This window comes from Pagrus pagrus (assembly GCF_965226575.1).
Source record: "Pagrus pagrus genome assembly, chromosome: 18".
NCBI lineage: Eukaryota > Metazoa > Chordata > Actinopteri > Spariformes > Sparidae > Pagrus > Pagrus pagrus.
In genome coordinates this window covers 4,680,134-4,702,310 of record NC_140202.1, presented here as the reverse complement: position 1 = coordinate 4,702,310, position 22,177 = coordinate 4,680,134, and the positions used below count along the sequence as shown (strand labels likewise).

Genomic DNA, 22,177 nt, shown 5'->3' with positions numbered 1-22,177 from the left:
TGTAGGAACGTATGAAAGTATGAATGTATGATGTATGAACGTATAAATGTGTGAACGTATGAATGTATGATATATGAACATATGAATGTATGATGTATGATGTAGGAACGTATGAATGTATGAATGTATGATGATGTATAGAGGAGATTACCACTCAGGCTCTGGACACTTCAGAAAGTCTTCTGCTTAAAAAGACTTTACTCTGTTTTATTTATGTTTAACAGCAGCCTGACTTCTTGAGATCTCAGCTCACCAGGCTAATACAACACATATCATGTGTCTCTCTCACCTTTACCCAGAGGGCACTGCTTATCTACCTGCAACACAAGATACACATGGTCACAGATGATTGGCTCAGAGTCATTTCCTCATAGATACCTTTTGAAAATAACCAAACACAAATCTGACTTGTTGACCTCCTCACCCATAACATCACATCCAGCACGGCCATACATCATTTCCTGAGAATCCTTTATACATCTCAAACAATGAGAGGACATTACTGAAGCTAATACACAGACATGTGGAGTATCAACAATGGGTTTGATATAAAAATCATGAGGATTATTACATAAAGCTTAAAGCTCCAGAAATATACAACATGACAACTAAAAGATTCTTCAGGATGTGACTATACTGTACAGTTGTTTATGAGTGAGGACAGTTTATCATGCGGCAGCATTCAACTCCAACATTACAGCCCACAGGTGAAGCACACCTGAGCTGAGACTGAGCCTACAGCCTCGTCTTCTGAATGTGTGTTGTAGAGAAACATTTCTGTTCACACCACTGAGAGACGTGATGAGGACACCTTTGAACAAAGTGGCCAATAATCCCATGGATGACATGAAGAGTGTGAAGTAAATCAGCTGGAGTTGTTCCCCTGATGCTCAGAAGCTCTGTTGGAGCAAAACATTGAATTTACCACCAAACAGAGCACCAACACACCCGCCATCTGCGGCGCCATCTTAAGAAGAGCTCTCTGAGGCCGGCCCACATCTCTCTTGCTGGCGTGTCCAGATGAAGTCTGGACAGAAGAAAACCACAAGAGAGGTGAGATTTTTGCTAATTTGATCCAAACCACATTCAGTGGTGGTTTGAAATGTGATTCAAATCAGATTTCTACAGATTTTTCTGTCACTAGCAACACAACACACAACGATGACCTCAAATCCAGAGAGACTCCAGACTGCGCCGAGCAGAGCTGTACAATGTCTGAAAAAATGTCTGAAACCAACTGTCGCTTTGACAGCTTACGTTTTTCTACGTCTCACCAGTGTATGTAGTGACTATGTTGTTACCGTAGCAACCCATGGAAATAAATTTGTGTTGTCTGGACACAAAAATCTGATCAGGTCACAAACATCAGTGAGGAAGGTGTGAGGTGCCTGCTGACTGAACATAGCCTCAGTTACTCTCAGCAGACTCTCCAGAGAAAGTGTTTGTTAGAAACCTTCAGTGACTTTCAGAGCTCTGAATGCTGAGAGAAGTTAATTTGTGAATATGGCTCCTGATGTCTAAACTACCTTAACGAGGTATCAGCTCCACTCTGAGCTCCTCTGACTCTGAGCACAGACACTCAAACTCAAACCTGACTGCGTCTGTGAATTCATTCTCTCCGGTTCCTCCTCCGGCTCATGATGACAGGCGGCTGATGAAGTGCAGACTGACAGCTGGATGGAGAGCTTCACCTTCACATGCAGCTCCTTCAGCCTTCTCTGGATGAAAAGGTTCATAGAAAGCAAAGGCCCCATCAAGTGCATGAAAGCTATTTGCAGGCCAGATCAATCGAGTGACCTATAGCTGTCAGACATGATGAGTGAGCAATCGAAAAAACTGTCCATTGAACAGCTTAACAAGCTAATAGCCTGCTGTCAGTCAGTCCAGAGGCCAGGCTTCCCTTTTTAACGACCACAGCCCCGACTACACAAGAAACATTTCAAACACCTTTAATGCTTCATAAGATCCTTCAAAGTCTGCTCATATTCTGACTCTCTGTGCTGATGTAACCCAAAGTGAATGTTTCTACCAACACGTACTGAGTGTATCAGATATCTCATCCCCACTGCACTGTCCAAAAGCACATCAGTGAGTCACACACTGGCTGACATGTTCTTTATTATCATGAACACACACTGTAGTTTATTTTGACTCAGTCCCACACACATCATCCTGCAGCCAGAAACACTAACTACTGCACCACATGTGGATTAGTCTGCTGCTGAAAATAGTCCCCGACAAATGGATTATGTCCTCCAGTCTGAGTGAAACTACAACGAGCAGCTGTTTGGGCAAATTACTGAGCTGGTTTAAAAACATGAAAGTGTGTATATGTGAGCTGTTTTAATGAGTCATGTCTTGAGTGGGATCACAATGATAACACTGTTCAATCCAGTCTTCATGCTCTGTAATTCAACATGATGTGATAACTATGGAAGGATTGTTCCTTCAGTGTGACCAATAATATGACAAGAACTGTGAGCATATTATAAATGATTATCATCATTATTAGAAATAAGAGCTTAATAGAGATTTTTCTCAGTAATGTTCAATGAATAAATGAAGACTATACTCTAAGCTCTGGTTTTCTGGTATTTACTAAACACAACGTTCACTGTTGACTTTGGAGAAACAAGTTGAGAACAATCTCAGCATGACGTCGACTGAGTGGAAAGCTTTCAGTCACATCATCTGGTCTGCAGCAGCAGCAGGGGTTGGCCTTTTGGTGTGGATCTGTAGACTTCTTAATTGGTTTCTGAATACTTTGAGATCGTGTTGGCTGAAAGCTGATATTCAAAGTTCATTCTTTGATTATCTCCACCAAGCAGGTTATGTTTTCACCCACATCCATTTATTGCTTGGGTTTTATTGGTTTGTCAGCAGGATTAGACAAAAACTACCACATGGTATAGGAGGAAACTTGGATGGAGGATGGTCTCAGTGCAGAGCAGACCACACTACCCTTTGGTGCAGATAAAGGGACAGATCCAGGAATATTTTCTCACTTTCTTTTTCCACATATTTATTCATCTCTCAGAGAATAATACATGGATCTTTATGAAAAAAAATCAGGCTTATATAGGTGGCTGGTGTCTATGAGTGGGTACAAAAGGAGACTATAGGACTTTGGTGCAGGTATGCGCTCTACTGAGTGCCATTCTAGTTCAACATATGTTTATATGTAGCTAAAGAAACAGGGACAGCATGTTATAATATGTTTAATCACAAACATTAATAAATACATAAACTATAGATAAATAAGTTATTAAATAGGGACTTGACATGTTTGCTGACTCAGCAGACGATGTTCATCATGAGTGAGGTGCACAGTGTCACTTCAATTAAAGGACTGCTTCAGAAGTTAAGTGTCACCATGATAAATAGTTGGAAAAAACTATGTAATCATACAGAATAAGCCTTAATTAAAAGAAGCTACACTGACAGAGTACATTCCTTCTGTTCTGTGAATGTCGAACTGATTTAAACCGGGTGTCACCAGGAGCCTCGTTTTCACTACTTTTGGTATAGTACCCTTTGAACCTGTACGTAGCCCCTGGTATCTGAACAGTACTGTAATGTAGGCCGACCTACAGGTAACCCACTTCACTTTGTCAGCTGCTGGGAAACAGCAGAGGAGAGGCCAGGACTCTGATCTGTTTATCAACTGACCCACACATCCTCATATCAAAACGACTGGATATCACTGATCCCAAAACATCACGGCTGCAGTGTACCAGCGACAGACGTACTGGACTGTCATTGCAGGTCAGAGCTTGGTTAGGTTTAGGAAAACACTGTGGTTTATGTTAAAAACTTCATTAGTGATGTCACTTCAGCTACGTGTTCACTAAGTTAACAACGTGTTCGAGAGTGAAAAGAACTCAGCGTTGACTTCTGGTTTCACACTGGACATGAACATCAGTCTCCTGAATGAAGGTCCTGACCGTCCACCCAATGTCCTCCTAACACAGACTTTTCAATCTTTATGCTACTTCTCCTCACAGCCTTTACTGCTGTAATAATCACTAGTGCAGGAATTATGTGCCGATTCTCCGCATCGTCCTCTGATTGAAAGTTTGGAGAGGATGAAGAGAGGGGGGAAATTGTGCTGCAGCTCTGATCCTCCTCTGGAGGTAGTGTCAGAGCCACAGCAGAGGCGAACTGGCGTCTGTGTGAATGGATAAGCTGGAGGCGTGGAGCGAGGGCGTGTCGAACTGATGGTGTTCACAGTCTGATAACTAAACAGATCTTTCACTCATCAAAATAAAGCAACTTATATGAGGAAAAAATACTGCAGTTATACATGGAGAAGTGTCTGTCCTTCTGTCTGTCGTCCTGTCTGTCCTCCTGTCTGTCGTCCTGTCTGTCCTCATGTCTGTCCTCCTGTCTGTCGTCCTGTCTGTCCTCCTGTCTGTCATCCTGTCTGTCATCCTGTCTGTCCTCCTGTCTGTCATTCTGTCTGTCCTCCTGTCTGTCCTCCTGTCTGTTGTCCTGTCTGTCCTCCTGTCTGTCATCCTGTCTGTCATCTTGTCTGTCATCTTGTCTGTCATCCTGTATGTCATCCTGTCTGTCCTACCGACTTTAACTCAAGTGTTTGTCTCCTTCACTGTTGTGTCGTTGTAGTTACTGTCTCATGGTGAAGATCAGCCCTACAGACTGAGACTTCAGTGAACTTTCCCCCAGAAAACAGCCTCCCTCCCCATGATCCCTATGATTATAAACAGTCAGCAGGTACATGTTTAGATTAACAGGAGGACACCGGGGGAAACACGTTGAAAAAAACACACAGACGTCATCATCATGACGTGTACCGTCACGCCTCTTTTGGATCCACAGCACCAGAGTGAATTGACACACTGGTGCGTCTTTATGCTGGTGCTGCTTGGTTCTGTGGTAACAAACAAAGGCGGAGAATTGGCGAACCTCTGCTGTGGAGATAATGTGGAGTCTCTGTGTGAAAAGGGCTAGTGAGATGACTGTGATGTTCTGACTGACCATCAGCTGTCTGCGGTGTTTTAACACCACATTTAGTATCCAAAAATGAAAATGCAACAAAAAACAACTTCTAATGTGTACCAAAATGAACCGGACTGAACCGGACTGACTGGTGGAAAGTATAGTGGCATTTAACGCTGCAGCCACTGGTCTCCACAGGTCCATGGAGCCACATCGCAGGCCACACAGGCATGGGAGTCATTTTATAGACACTGTTCAATAGGCTACACTTTACAATTGTGTATGTTGATGACCTCTCTCTCTAAAAAGGCATAACTGAAAACATCAGCCATGCCTTCAGACAGCATTCAACTTGCTTCTGCACTGCATCACATGAGCTTAGTCAAACTGCCAAACATCACACATACTGTTGCAATAACTAGTTAAAACCTTGATGTGAGCGTCCGGGCCCCTAAACAATCAGCTGTTGCATCCATAACTGTCTCGTAGAGTATCAATGACATAAACACTGAGTGCACGACAGACGCGTCACGCCATGTTCCCCCGCTTTTCTTATGCCTCAAGTCCAATTTTTTTCTGTGCTGAGTTTAGTGGAGTGTTCAACACATAAATCTCGAGCTGTTAAGATTTTGTATTCTCATTAACGGTATCGATAATGATTGATCACAACGCCCAGTTTTGCTTTGAGCTCTGTTGTTATGATTAAGCAAAGATTGATGAGTGATTGAAAATGATAAAGCAGATTACCCACTCCTGCTACACAATGAGTCTTTGTAGACACTTCATGTGGAGCCTACTTAAAAAAAAATAATACAGAAAATATATTCAGTCTAGTTAAAGACAGTTTGTCTTCTCTGCAGCTGGCCGACATCTGACAGGACAGAGGGCAGAGGGCAGAGGATGGAGGGCAGAGTCAGTGTGGATTGAAGCCCTCCTTTGGGTTAGGGTTGGCTGTCTGATGTGAGGTCATCAGTCCTCAGTGGTTGCTGAGCACTCCATTGGTCATAGTCAGTTTGCTCCACCTCCTCTGACAGAGGAGTTTACGATTTTGTTGAACTTTCACTCGAACATCAAAAACCTCCTGGATGGCATTCTTGAAGCAGTGGAAGTTGTATTCAATCAGTCCTGTGAGAGAAGAGAGAGGACATAGTCATGACTGTTACAGGTCACAAAGGGAAAGACTGACAAAGATTCTTTATAACATAAAAACCAGTATAAACAGGAAGTCGACAAAGGCCTTTGTAGGGAGCCACCAAGACAACGACAACAGGGTTTTAGCCATGTTAGCATAGCTGTAGCTATGATAGTGCCAGTCTGCTAACCCATCACTTTGTGTCAGACTGAAATGTCTCAACAACAATGGCACAAATATTAATGGTCCAGAGAGGATGGTAATACTTTGACTTCTCCTCATCCACTAACTTTTCACCAGGCACCACCAAGGTTCATGAACTAATGACAAGCTGTGTTTGGTGCCAACTGACTAATGTTAACATGCTAACACGCTAAACTCACACACTTAGCATTAGCTCAGAGTCAGAAGAGTGTACGATTGAATGATTTACATGTGTTTGCTCTACAAACATTTGTTGAACATAATATTAACTATGACATGATGTTGAATGCAAATCTGAAGTACAGGCAGATGTCAGCTGGAGGATGTCAGATCAAGACATGTTGAAGATCTCGAGTTTATATTTAATGAAAACACAAAATGCAGAAATACAACGTGAATTTAAAACAGCGTCATAAACAGTGTGACACACTCATGAAAGAGCTGCAGACAGCAGCATGGGCTGTGCTTCCCTGACTTTGCAGACACATTTCTCCTCAGATGTGAGGTTCTGCAGTTTATGAGGACTTTTAATCTCAAGGAAAAATAAAAGAAAACGATTCCATAGTCAGTCTCTGACGATTATCCACCTGTTACCAAGCAACATCAGGCAGCGTCACACTGCACAAATAGAAAATATGGAGTAAAGCTAAACTGCATGTAGGAGCAGCAGCTAACACACAGACAGTGAAGTCCAACAAGTCTTATATTAAACTAAATATGATGATACACATGGAGGTGTGCGCATCATGTGGTCTACTGTTCTGTCTCTTTTCATCAGGTTACGACGCCATGCATGACTAGTTCAATGCATGGCACTGGGCCCTCACACAGCGTCAGCCTGGGTACTGACACAAGGGCAGAAAGCAGAAGAGCAGCAGTAGTTTAGAAGCATGACATACTGTACTGTGTGGATATATTATCTAACTTATTACCACTACAGACACACTGACAGCTCTCTGTGACACCTCAGCTGCTCAGCTCGGCCGGGCTGCTGTAAACCCCTCCATGTCTTCAGACTGGCCTCCATCAGTCTCAGAGGCAGTCTTCAGTCCAGGTGTGGTCATGGCCGGACACCAGACTGGGACTGAATGCAGCCACTGTATGTCGAAGTGTGAAAAGCATGTCGAAGTTTCCTTGAGCTAGATACTGAACTCCAAACTGATCCTGATGTGCTGGTCGGCACCTTGCATGTATGTATTAGACAAAAGCATTGCTAAATGTAACTGTAGAAACAACGCGGAGGGTTAGTCACTAGAAGCTATGGTTCTAGTTCTAGAAGCTATGGTTCTATATTGGTGCCTTCATTTCTTCCAGTGTGAGTACTGGAGGAGAGTTCTGGTCCTGGGCTCTTTGGCTGCAGAGGGTTTGTTCTTAAATCGAGTATACACAGGAAGTCACATGAACTTTTTTCATACAGTGATTGGCAGAATAAAGAAGAAATTGAACTATGTGATGCTTGTTCCACACCAGCCTGGCTTATCTCAGAAGAGCCTTCTGTATTCAGGCGTGTGTTTGAGGAGGTGTTCGCTTGATTGACGGGTGTTTCAGCTCATTAGACTTCTGCCCCACTTGAACAGGATTTTTATCTCCAGATTTTAACATTACCTGCATTAGGCAGTGATTTAATTCCCATTAAGTGTGTATGTGGGTAATTTGTTCTCTCCACTCCAGTAATAACTGCAGCGGCAATTACCTGCGCTTTTTCTCTTAACTCACCGGTCCACCTGTCATTTTAATGTGGATCTCTGAGATTGTTATGCAGAAAAGTTCTGCTCGTGTTTCTACTGTATCTTATCAGCTCGGTGTGAGATTTGACTTTTGTGTGAAACTGGGGGAAGATGAAACATGTACTGTACGCACCAACATATGGGACTACATGGGAAGCAATGTGAAGACGAGCCAGGAGAAAAGCAAGACCTTGTAAAAGACTGTCAAATGTGTTGATGTCAACACATCAACACATTTGCACAATGTACACGTCTATCACAAAACACATCCTGTCTTTTCACAAAGGTAAACAAGCTGTGGAGAAGACTGAGTCAGGGGAGCACAGTGAATACATGTCACTAGCTGGCACAAGGCAGAAGTCTGCTAACACTACATGATTAACTTGTTAATAGCCTTGAGCTGTCTCTGTGTCTCCTGCTAGGTCCGGGTCAGACATCCATCCGTTCTGCATGGGTCCAGGTTCAAGATTTGAAATAAGAGATGGGTCTGGTTCGGTTCTGGGTCATACATTTCTGGGTCTTCTTTGGTTTGGGCACAAATTTTTGGACCCATGTAGACTTTTACAACAAAGCTTGCTAACCACCTATAGCAATCAAGTTTATAAAGAAACAGAGACAATGTGGAACACCAGAAGGGATGAGTTGACCATAACATTACATCAATTCACTGTCAGATTTTCATATTAGGGCGGAATGCCAACAATTTCCTATTTCCAATTTTCCTCCAAGCGTGCCTTTCCTGTCATTACTGTTGTGTCAGTTACAACTCAAAGCTGACGTTTAAACTCACTTCAATATAAGTCAACTTTCATTTTTGTTTCCTCAGAGATTCCTGCTGTCACAACTGGATATTCTCATGTTATTAAGGTATCACACAGGAATGCACTGCAGATGTAAATTAGCTCTAAGCTAACTCTGGTACAATGTATCAAATGGTAACATTAATGTTTAACGTTGCACATGATCCCTCTACAAATAGAGACGAACAGTAACACACACATGAACCCTGGAAAAGAGAAATATACATATAGACCTGCTCTCTTGATCAAAGCAGACACTGATGGCAGAGGCTACCATGCAAGGTGCCAACTACTCATCAGGAGCACTTTGAAGTTCAGTATCTTGCTCAAGGATGCCTAGTCATGCCAGGGATCCAAACCGGCAACCTTCCAATTACTGGCTGCCCCGCTCTACCTGCTGCTACAGCTGTCCTTGATATGATGCCGTGAAGAGACTCTAAGGACCTCATTCACTTAATGTCAACTATTATTCTCGTCTGTTTCCAGGGACACAGCATTTATATAAGTTATGATGAGTACATTTTAAAAAGTGCTGTGAGAACAAGCTGTGGTGTGTCGAGACATTATCCTAACAGTGAGTGCAAAGGCCAGAAGACAAAGCAGAGACACTGTGGCAAACTTCTTCCCGTAATTGTGGAGAGTCTGTGACTCACGCAGTTCAGAAACAAAGCTTTGCCCTTCAAGACAACAAATCCTGCTGTTGGTGGTTTACATCTCTGGTATACATCCTGCCACGAGAGTAAGAAAAGCTCTGCAGCTGTCTCTAACTGATGTCTGTCCCTCACACCGATGTGTCGAGTCAGATTGGTATTGTCACTACTGCACACTACAGGACCACTGATTTCACACTCAAAGATGAGGACTGTATGGGTGTATAGTTGGGTAAGTATCCACCAACAAAGCCACCTGGGCTGGATAATGGGATCTAGAAATATTCTCATTAACAGTGTTCCCTGGTTTCAAAAGCTCCTTTCAGACATGCACCCATTTACGTTATTTTGGTGTTATTTCAACATGTCTGAATAAGCACCTGAGTCACTTTCACAAGTCATGATGGCAGCATCGCAGTCAGACTAAGCAGGAACCTCTGGGGCTGAAAAATGAAGCCAATGCTAAGTACCAAAAGCTGCAGCTCTTCCAATGGCCACTTGAGGCCGGCTCCAAAAGAGATTCATCCCCATAAGAGCAATGTAATGTTCAAATGTCCAACGTTACAGCAGAAGTACACATGTATACAGCCTGGTACATGATGCGTCCCTCACACTCACAGTGGTCAATAATCTGTGAAAAAGCTTCAACACAACTGTGTCTCTTTCTGTAAATGTCCTGTCACAGCTGAACAAAGCAGTGAAGAACATTACGGCTAAGTCATCTGTGAGTGAATAACAAAAATCCATCATTTTAACAGGTGACAGGTGAAGCCAGCAATGTTACGCATCCCATTTCTTAAAAGGGCTTTAAAGAGATTTTATTTTCTGAGGGCAACAGATATGATTATAGAGAAATACTCTTATAGAGACTCTGAAATAAGTGGAACGAGTGCATACTTGTGTTGCTTTAGCCTTTGTGATACATTTATGTGGCAGCATCAATTCAGACCTGAAGAGCTGAGAGGAGCTGGACCTGTCTGGCCTTGGGGTCCAGTAAAACTTGTCATAATGTATATTTCATAAATGTATTAACAATAAATGTGGAGTGCAGTAGTTTGAATCAGCAGCACTGCAGAGGGTGAACTGAAATTGTTAGGTTGAATTAAAATGGATTTTTTATTATAAGATCGTGTTTGTTTGTTCCAAGTTTCAGAAAACATTATTTAACAGCAGTCAGCTTAATGAAGAGCTCCAGGTGTTATAGGAACATCAAACGGACTGTTAATGTGAAATTAGAGGAATGAATCAGACTTCTAGACTTCTTAACTACTCTGCTCAACTCAAAATGTACTCAGTCAAAAATAGTCAGAGCGATGAGAGTGAACAGCAGACATGTTGAAGTACACTACGTCTTTCAGGACATCAGAAAGATGAAGCCTCACACCTGCCGACAGTCAGTGAGACACTACGTACCGTACATGTTTGTTACTGATGTTCTATATCTCTTTACATATGTTACTTTGAGCCTCATACCTGGTGGTCATTATGGGCCTGAATCATATTCAGCAGCTACGAACAAACCACTGACTGATGTTCTGTTCTAAAAGATTGGTCACTGCAGATAATTGCAGTGGCTGCATGTGAACCTCTGCTGTAATGGCTGGAGAGATCAACCAGGGACCAAAGACCTTCAATCCATGAAGCCTGTATAAAAAGGTGGGCAGATGAAAAGCAGTGCCCTCCATCAACAGCCACTGGATAAGTACCCTTCAGAGAGGCAGTGAAGCCCCTGCTGCTCCCGGCAGCTCCCAGCAGCTGACCTGCCAGCTCCATCATTAGAAAGCACTCTGCTATGGACGAAGTGTCTGTCTTTTCTGTGCTGACTTCTTTCTACAGGTGCAGTAATCTATACTGACGTTATTTAGATTGTTGGTCTACAAAGGTTTACTTTTAAAGAGTCTTTCAGCCACAATCTACCATCTGCAGTGTCTCATGGAGGAAAGACTAAAGTGAAATCAATTAGTGTAAAGTTAAATCAAATAAAACAGAGAGCAAATCATTTTGAGCTTGTGATTGGATGTTGGGAGTCGTAATGAGCCTCAAACTCCACAGACTATTTTCAGCTGGACCCCTTTAGTCCTTTGGTGATTAAGAGTGAGAGTTCAGTTCATGTACATAAATGTACTGACTGTGAGCGGACTGACCTTTCCTCTCAAAGCTGTCTTTGCGGAGGAAGCAGACCATGGCGAGGAACTTGGTGACCTCCTTCAGGTACATGACAGTTGTGTTGTTCAGATGAATAATGGCCATAGACTCCTTGTCATAGGGTAGACCACCTTCAGTGTCGGTCAGACTGAAGGAGATGAGACAGAAAAACACACTTAGCTCAAAGTAGAAACTAACAACTTATCAACTGTTCCCGCCTCAGCTTTCAAAGTGCTGTTATTGTTGGTGCCGCTGCTGCAAAGATGACCGGATCGCTTTACGTGTTCCTTGTAATTAAGAGAGAAGAGAAAATGTTCACTGAGGTAATTTATCAGGAGTAATAACACAGTCATAGTTAACATTGCATCTACTGCAGCAGGGGTTGGTGTGTGTGTGTGTGTGTGTGTGTGTGTGTGTGTGTGTGTTTGTGTGTTTATTAATATAAAAAGCACAAGTTTAGTCATTAATTTAGTCTATAATGGAGACATGTAAGCAGGGTTGTACCATAAATCAACTCTTAATGTTCCCAGGAGATTTAACAGCTAGTGGCAAACAAAATTACATGGTGAAAGTCAGGCTTATATATGGAGCCCATCTATACATCACTGGTTTAATTATGTATCATGCCATTACATTGTGTTAACAACCTACACATCAGTACCATAAGTTGAAGCAAGAAGTTTTCTAATGACAATTTATCTCCAGTGAGTAAAATAATGCTGGCACAGGGAGGCAGCAGGTTCACTTCTTTGTGTGCTGTCACAGCAGCTTGTTTTCATCACTTTGGTTGATGTGAAATCAGGTTTATCTGTCAGTTTTAAATGCTGTCACTTTACCTCATTCCTTTGCTCTGAAAATTAACTTATCTTGTAATATTGCAATCATGATTGTGGGTGTATACAAACCACACTCAGCTATCTCCAGTGCAACTGATAACTTTGCAGACTTAGTTGCTCAGTAGAAAGGCTGGTTCCAGGTGATTTTAACCTAAACTGGTTAACAAATGATTCAAACTGTCTCAAAGAGATATGTGACAATCTCAATCTGATCACAGCTGATCGATGAGCTGACCAGACCTCATTTGAAGGATCCCTCAAAGTCAGTCTGCCTCTGGAGTCCAGTCTGCCTCTGGAGTCTTTGCACTCGGTCCAAGTGACCACTGCCCTTTCGCCTGCATTAGAAGTGCTGGATTCGCAAAACCAACGTCAAGAATTTTTATCAAAAGAAATTTAAAACATTTTAATGAACAGGCTTTTTTAAATGACACTGCTAACAGTAATTTACAGTATACTACTGAAATGCTTGATGTAGAACAGGCTCTTGAACATTTCACCAACTCTTTAGTTACCATTACTGATAAACATGCACCCTTCATAAAGCTCAGGGCTAAAGACAGATCAAACCTCTGCTTCAGCTCAGAACTATCAATGATGCTCAATACAAGGGACAAAGCCTGGCTCTAGCAATCCTTACTTGTGAGGAAGCCCACTGGTTAACTTTTGGACAACTCAGAAATAAATGCACATCTTCATTGAGAAAAGCAAAGGCCAACTATCACATAGAATTCATTTTTCAGCTCTTGTACAAACCCATCCACATTTTGGAAAGCAGTAAATATGAATAAAAACAAATCCTCTATGTCTATACCTTCTAGTATAACATTTAATAACTGCCAAATAAATAAACTATCAGATATTTATGATGCTTTTAACAAATATTTAGCTGCTGCTGGAGATCAGTTTGACATGGTGTACTGAGGTTCTGCTGCCTCATGAGCCTCGTCAAACCAAACCTCTGTGTTTACACTGCACAACTTCACTTCCTCTGTTGTTAAGGAGGCACTTCAAGGTGTAGATGTAAGGAAAGCAACTGGGGAGGATAAAATAGACCCTCATTTTTTAAAGCTCTGTGCTCCAGTTATTTCTGATGAAATTACTTATCTTTTCTAATCTATCCATTTCTTTTATGGTTATCCCTAATATCTGTAAAACTGCACATGTTGACCCGCTGCATAAAAGTGGTGATAAAGCTGATATTAACAACCATCGACCAGTTTCTAAACTGCCTTGTCTAAAGTCCTGGAATCATTTGTCAATAATCAGCTCAAATCATTCCTCTCAATATATCCTGTGTTGAGTCCACACCAGTCTGGTTTCAGAGCTAAGCACAGTCTGTTACTGCTCTCACCTCAGTGACTAATGATATTATATCTGCTGTTGATAAAGGGAAATACTGTGCTGCCCTCTTTGTGGATCCAACAAAAGCTTTTGATACTGTTGACCATGCTTTACTCATACAGAGGTTAAGTGATGTCGGTTTTGATTGTAATTCCTGTAATTGGTTCAAGGACTACCTGTCTCATAGACAACAATGTGTGACTGCAGGAAATGATCATTCAGTATTTTTACCACTGTCTAAAGGGGTTCTGCAAGGTTCAACACTGGGTCCTGTCTTATTGACAATCTATATTAACAATATTACATCCTCTATGACAATGTCTATGTCATCTTTATGCTGACGATACAGTCCTGTACTGCTGTGCTAAAACTACACATAAAGCAATTATAATTCTCCAGCAAGCTTTTTATCAAACTGCAAGATTCTCCTTTTAACCTGAAATTAGTCCTCAATGCAAACAAAACCAAATTCATCACACTCTCGAGAGCCAGAGATATAGCAGACATTGGTCTGCATGTTACCACTCTAACATGACACAGTATTGAAAGGGTTTCTGAATACAAATATTTGATTAGCTGGTTGGACTCACATTTAAATGTCATATTAACACAGTAGCAAGCTAAGATACATTTATACAGAAACATAACTACTTTCCCATAAAGTGCATATAGACATGCCTCTGTCTCCACTCTTACTCCATTAGACTGGGTTTATCACTCTGCCTCAGATTCATTACTAGTGACTGTTATTCCACTCATCATTGTATCCTATATGAAAAAGTTGGCAGCCATTGGTGTGTGTTTCTTTTTAAAGCCTTGAAGGGCAACATGCCACCATATATCAGCTCTGTATTAAACTGGTCACAGAGTCACTATTCAACACGCTCTAGTGATTGTATGATGCTGCATGTTCCCCAGGTAAACACTACATTTGGGAAAACTGCTTTCAGTTTCAGTGCTCCATACACTGGGAACATTTTACAATGTACATTAAACTTAATACAGTTATACCTATCAGTTTAAGACTTTGATTTCAAACTATTCTGCATTTGAATGTAACTGTTTTTAACTACGTGCTGTCCTGTATGGTTGTCTGCCATTAATCTTTTATGTACCTCTGTTGTGTTTTGTCATGTTCGTTTGCTGCAGTTTCTTATCATTTTCAGCACATTTTTTTCTCTTTTATTGGTATTCTGTCATATTGCTTCTTGTCTGTTATCATTTCTATGTACCCATTCTGTTTATTCGCTCTGTAATTATGTTTGTTGTTTCTGTTTGTTATCACATTTTTGCACCTATTCTGGTTTTTTATTTGTGCTCTTGACATCATTCGAGATTAAAATGAAGGTTGAATGAATGAATGAATGAAAGGATGCACACAGTGGCTGCTATTCAGAAAACAACAGACCTCTGATCGTATTCAACCGCAGAGATTTCAAGATGGAGGGCAGAAGGTGGGAAGGAGAGCAACAGAGGGAGAGGAAGGGAAGGGTAGGGTAAGGGAGAGAAGAGCTATTATGAAAAGAGAGAGGAGGTGTAACTGAGCAGTGGACAGGGAGGACCCCTCAGAACTGTGATAGTTCATCTCAGGGGGTTTATTCTCATGAATAAACTTGTACAACAACAATAACATGGTGTTCTTTCTTGGTTTTTTCACTTGGAATTTATTCTGTTTTCACAAAGAAAAGAAAGTAACATTGTTCGCTGTCTTCATTTCATCTGATGAATATGAATTTTGTCCTCCTGGCTTATGGTTATTTTGCCTTTCTTCTCTTTTTGAACCACACAGGACTTTTCATCTCACAGTATGCATACAAAGGCCCACTGTATCTTGATATGAGGGGTAGGTTGGAGGAAAATTGACTTGAAGTGTAAAGATATACTTCTGGTTTCAGTTTCATGTGCACAAGCACAAGTGAAACTGTGTTCACAGCAGTTAAAGTTAAACCTGAAGCATAGATGTTGGTATGCGTCTAAAAGAAGAAGTAAAAAGCATCAGACACATCATGCAGGGTGGATGTAATGAGGTTGTTTTGGTTGATAGAGGTGTTGTAAAATGTTTTCCACTGACCTCCACTGTGTTGAGGTGGAGGCAGAAAATAGTGGCAAAGTTTTTGGATTCAGCAACCAACTTTAATCAGCCTTACACAGGTACAAGGGTACTTTGGTCATGATGTACTTTCTCACAGATGATTTTGTCAGGTTTTGGCAAAAAGGTGGGGACCCAAATGCAAGAAACTCCAGCAGGCAAGCAGGACCAAAAAAACCAAGAAGTGCAAGTACCAAAATACAAAGTAGCAACACAAAAGCTTGAACAAAGTACAACCACAAGCAAAGTACAAACCAAGAAAAGCTAAAGGAACAAGGCCAGAAACAAAAAAACAGAAAACGTACCAGGAGGAGACACAGGAAGAGAGGGGAACAGGCTAACTGACAAAGACATAAGGGAGCACACAGACTATAGGTACGTCTCATATCTCTTATTTGTCGTTTGAGGATCAATCTCTGAGGAGCGACGAGCGAGGACACAGGAGAGCTGCCTTCACGGAAATCTTCTACCAATCAACATGCCCCCTAAATTATTGGTCAGACGCTGCAGCGAATCAGACTGATACTTCACAACATGACTGGAGTTTCATACAGAGTGAAGACAGATAACAAATTAAACTCAAGTCACCATCAAGTTTTATATTTAGTTTGTTTTCTGATTCAGCAGTGAGTTCAAATGTGTCTGCCTGACTGTAGGAGAACAAAAGGACCACAAACAACTTTCTTCATTTATTACCAGGGCTGTCAATCAATTAAAATATTGAATCGCCATTAATCGCCTGATTGTCCATAGTTAACTCGCAATTAATCCCAAATGAATCCCACATTTTTTATCTGTTCTAACTAAAGCTGACAGTTTAGTACCTTTTATGAGACTGATTGATTGAATTGGTTATCTTTTCCCTTCTTCAAGGGTGGTGCCCCAAGGCAATCTAATGAAATTGGATCTTATTATCTATCGTAATTAATAATCATCCCTGACAATCATTAATTGTAATTGATAATCAAATTTAACCCAAATTCCCTACTAATGTTGTGTAAAATCTAAAGGTAGTAATGGATCACAGGTGTATCCATGGACACCGCGGAAAATCTGTATTGGGCGATCCAGGTCATAAAACTAAACATTGTGATTAATATGAGATGAGCTGCTGGTGGAAAACATTATATTACCTGCACTATAGGAATTATTATTCTAATAGTGCTTATAGTATTCTGATTTCAATCTCTGGACAAGTTTTAGTTCTGTGTTATAATTTAAACATATATAGATAATGGCATTTTTGGCATAAAATCATCTGACTTCTCTACAGCTGTTAAAGGTGACTTACAGCTGATCCAGCTGTGATGGAAGGACGTCTCATTTGTCTTGCTTCATATGTCCTCGGTCCTCTCTCCTCCGTGGTTTCCTCAGGTCCCTCCACGAAAAAAGTGGGAACGCAAGGAAAAGACGCAAGTGAGGGAAATGTGGATGCAATTAAGGTGAAACGGGATTCAGCTACAAGGGCTGATTAACAAACAAGACACAGGTGAACACGGAGAAAGGGCGGGAAATTACACAAAAGGAGGAACTGAAAGTCAACACTACACATGAGGGCAAAACTTCAAAATAAAACAGGAAATCACAGAAGCATGACAGATTCATACTTTGAGCGCTGATTTTTTGTGAGTTGTTGAGTCAGAATAAACTTTGTGAAACGCTGTATCTGAAAAATGTTTCATTATTCTTGTAAATTCTGCAAATGTTCTACATGAAGTTCTTTCTTTCTTTGTGTAAAAGCGTTTGCTCCAGTGATGATTGTGTTTATACACATACAGTATTAAGATGGAAGTGAGAGCTGTCGCCTGGTGGTCAAATCACTAGGGACGGACAGTTATTCTGGGTCTGAACTGGTTCTGGCAGAGGATGTCACCTGCATGATTTCCAGGCTTAATCATGTCACGTCAGTGGCGTCACTGTTGCATCAGTTTTTGAGTTGCTATGCTGAACAGGACAAAAATGGGGTTTCAAGCATTCGTTTATTTGTATTTATCTTGCCACTATGTGATGGGTTTTCAGTCACCATGGCAATTTGGAGAGAAGATGTCTGTGAGCCATCTTCTGTTGAATTATTTCTTTAAATGACACGATGTTGGAGCAGAGAGCTTTGTTTTGCTTTAGCAGTCTAGGATTCTGGAACCTCAAGATGACAGTTTCTGGAAATGGAATAAATTTCACAGAACGTGTCGGAGCAGCTGTGAAGAACTTTAACACTTTCACAGGGAATTATTTTACACATCAGGCATAAATCCACACTTAACAAGGGCCGACAGAAAGCACGGAGCTCAGCTTCTATTCATTTTCAATCACTCCTATCTGTACCTAAGGCATTGCTGGCAACCCGCACATCATACAGTAGAGATGTGATAAATAGCATCTCTATGCAACTGATGCTGGATTCAGTGTAATTATCTAAATGATTAAAATGCTGTCTCATACTTAATCTCGTGTTTTCGTGGCCATTTGCCTGGTGATGTACTGTATATGCTCTAAAAATAGGTTCAGTGCTCCACAGACTGGAGACAGCCAAAGAAGAGAAACATGCACAGCTAATGTGAGTTTAATGAAATGTGAATTAATCATTGTTGTCAAAGGGAGAAAGAAATAATTACATTTCACTGGCAAAAGACTTGGCTCAGTTTTTTGGCCAACAAATATTTCAGTCACATTTGAGCTTTCCAAGTGCATAGCATGCCAGCTTTCTCACAAGAGTTCATTAATTAAATGAGGTAAAAAAGGACTCCATTTAGTAAAGCCTCTAATTAAGGATAATATCCCAGCTGTTTTGTGATGATAGTGATGGCAGCCTTCTGTACAACAATCTGCTGCTTTAAGGTCCAACTGGTACCTACGAGGCCTCCAAACTTGTTCATGCTGAACAATCCAAGACAAAGGAGAGTGTAAACATTATTGAGAGTTACTTAAGCGGACAGTTACTGTGCCTACAGAGGCAACATGACCCAAAGATATCTGGTATCATCTATATACATGGTCAAAATATGAAATTAGGAGCAGTCCTGTTCGAGCCCTCGGCCAAACATTCTCCAACGCAGCTGTGACGGGTTAAATATTCACTCACTTCAGGCCAAACGTGGCCTAGTTCAGTTAAAACCCCCAGCTGTGATGCCTCAGGTGAAACACACACACACACACACACACACACACACACACACACACGCACACACACACACACACACACACACACGCTCCCCTCTATTATCTAAACAACAAACAAGGGTCAAAGGAGCATCACCTGGCCCAGGGAGGCATCGTGACCACAAACACCTCAGCTACCTGAGGCTTTACTCTGCGACTCTTCACTGCCTCGGCCTACACATTGTCTTCAATGGTGGCTAATCACTAACTCACTGAGACGAAAGCAAAGCAACAAAACAGAAGTGTTTCAGGAAAACATTTCAAAAACACATTAGAAATAGAAATAACTGCTGATAATAAATAAAACACAAGCTAGATTGGTGCCATGTGGGAGTTTCCATGTTTATCAGTTCCCAGCTTGTGTTCGTATTAACAACTAAGTCCTGATTATAATGACTGTAATGTTCAAATGTAGATTCACAGTATTTTCAACCCTCACACAACCAACTAGCAACCATGTAATGATTTCATCTCTACTGTCTCATATGATGTGAGCACAGAATCGTTCTCACTTCACTATAAAATGTGTTCAAATGTCTTACAGAAGAGATTATTCCCTATATATGGGACTATGTTGAAAATGTATGTAAAATATATGGTATAGTACAGTTGATGGTCACAACCTGACAGCTAACTACCATCAGGCATGACACAGACTGGGGAAAACAAATGAACACCCTCTGATGAATTACTGCAGGGTTCATTAGTTTCCACTGATTCCCAGAAACATCACCTGGATCTCAGGATTTGCTTCTGTAGGCTGTGGTGCCTGAGCCTTTGTGATGCTCCATTATAACTGCAGGGGAGCTGGATCTGTTCTTTTCATGAAATCAAAAGCATTCTCTGCATCTCTTACGACATTTTCTATTTTGAGTTTTAAGGACATTTCCTCGAGGACAGAGAATGTTTGGTTTAATAGGTATCTTCTGCACTTCTGCTGCCTTCATCAGTCTGTGACCACCTGCGTGCACACGGACAGTTTTCATCCAAGTGTGAGCTGGTCCGAATCACTAAGGCTGGTTTCACACCTAACAGGTTTGGTCCAGTTAAAATGAACTGATGTTGGAGTGATCCAAGATCGTTTGAAAAGGTGGGTCTCGGTCTGCATCCAAGTGGACTCAGGTGTGGTTGGTTTGTGGTGTTAAAGCAACAGACCAACCACAGGTATGATACATAATACTATTTAACTCTCCTGTTGTCTTCACATTCTGTATACGCTCCTTGTCCTCCGGGTCAGAAATGACCCACCCTCACTAAAGATCTAAAATAAAGAAATTTCATTTCATTTTAAATGCCAAATCTATTTTGCATGAAGAAACAATCTGTCATTCATCAGAAACTGTGTGAATATCAGAGTTTTCAGAAAGACTGCATTCATTCAGTGGACACATATGTTTTCTTTACTAAAGTAGATTTTTATTCTTATTATTATTTCTTAAGGTACTGCAAAGGTGGTAAACAATATTTTTGTATCAAGAGATAGTACTTGTATAGCCCAAGAAAGTATCACAAATGTGCAGAAAGTAGTTTTGAATGCAATTAACTGAAGGCACTTCCAATAATAGTCAAATGTGAACAACATAAACCAACAAGGCAATCTGAGAGGGCAACCACGACCACTACAGGAGGACAAGCAGCCGCTTCACCCACTTGTCCCAGACCTCTTATGGCAGCTAGTTTGTCTGTCACACGTCTTGCAGGTCTTGACTCACGGTTATCAAACCGTATCATTCTTGAGAAGTGTGAAAGACTTTCAGTGGCACTGTGGCAGCTTCCACTCTGCATCCCAGAGACTAGATGCAGCCTCACCTCGTGACCTGTAAACTCCTGCTAAGATTAGCAACCCTATGTAGGCATGCAGGTCTATCTCATCCATGCTTTTCCAGCAGTCTTCATATTTTTAAAAGCCCTCTAAATTTGTCATCTCCAGGATGATTTTTTTCGATAGCTGGTGTGATGAACAGGTGAAATGTTGAGGTGATGTCCTCAACATGGGAAACAGCATATCTTGTGGGACCTGGAGTCATCTTTATGACATGTGCTGCCATCCTGCCCTGGTTGTCATATGGTGATGAGGACCATGTTATCTGTCTTCATCTGAAGATGATGCATCATGCTCTGGGTTGTATTCCTCCCCATCTTCTTCTTCAGATACCTCCTCATCTTCCAAATCTGCTGCTCCTTGCTGGAGATGTGAAAGAATCAGCTCTACGGCCTGTTCAGCAGTGAAACGTGCACTCGTGGCTTCAGCACAGAGAACTGAGGGTTCTGTCATCTGCAGCACATGTCGACACTCTGAATGTACAAGTGTTAGTAAACAATGCTTTGATGTTTGTGTCTCAAACTGTTTGAACTTTGATCTTTGAAGGTTGTGTATGGGGTCGTGGAAAGGTGATGGTACACCTGCACGAGAACGTTTTAGTTCTGTCTGAGATCAATCAGCAGTGTGTGTGTGTGTGTGCATGCGCGTGCGCGTGTGTGTGTGATTTTAACTGCCGGGTCAAAAAAGAACCGAAGACAATCTTTGTACCCAAGAGGTGTACAGCTTCCATGGAAATATGAATAAAGGCAATATTCCCTTTTTCTAATGTTGGAGTCACTTTAGGAAAAGTCATAAAATTTCAAGTTGAAAAAACAACATTTAAGAGGTTTTCTCTGCTGTTAAACACAGTTTAGGGTCATTTTTGACCCGATGACAACAGGAGGGTTAATCCATCTGCTGATCGTCAGCTGTAGTCTACAGGAAGTGGTGTTATAATTGATCTGTCGCCAAGCTGTATTTATGTAAGATCATTTCACATGGCACCATGTAGCCCACACATGACAGTACTGTATCTTCCCTGATCAGTCAAAAGTTGTTCAAACTTCTGTGCTTGTGTCCTCCATGTACTGTGACCATTTATCGAAGTCCAAGTCTGTGACAGCGATCTGAATCATCACTGTACAGGAAGCATCCCCGTCATCCTGTCATTTTTCAACATGCGGTCGATTTTCAGTTAACCAACTAGGCCGAGCAGACAGAGCGCACCGTGGCCCTGAGCAGAACTCTGAGGCTGACTCGCAAGCTGTATCGATCGTTTGGACATCTATTCTATTTATTGTGTGTGCCACGATTGAGTCAGGCGAGAAAACACACTGAAC

At 41.4% G+C, this 22,177-nt stretch overlaps 1 protein-coding gene across 1 annotated transcript in view; it reads right to left on the bottom strand.

The window, feature by feature from the left end:
* Positions 1-3,036: 3,036 nt before the first annotated feature.
* The window catches only part of rragd (ras-related GTP binding D), a 39,995-nt gene continuing 20,854 nt past the window's right edge, over positions 3,037-22,177 (bottom strand). Inside the window, exons 6-7 of the mRNA XM_084381349.1 lie at positions 11,614-11,762; positions 3,037-6,081 (exon numbers count right to left, since the gene is read on the bottom strand). Of these exons, the coding sequence (XP_084237475.1) occupies positions 5,933-6,081; positions 11,614-11,762 (298 nt within the window). The 3' untranslated portion in view covers positions 3,037-5,932. The remainder of the gene's footprint in view (positions 6,082-11,613; positions 11,763-22,177) is intronic.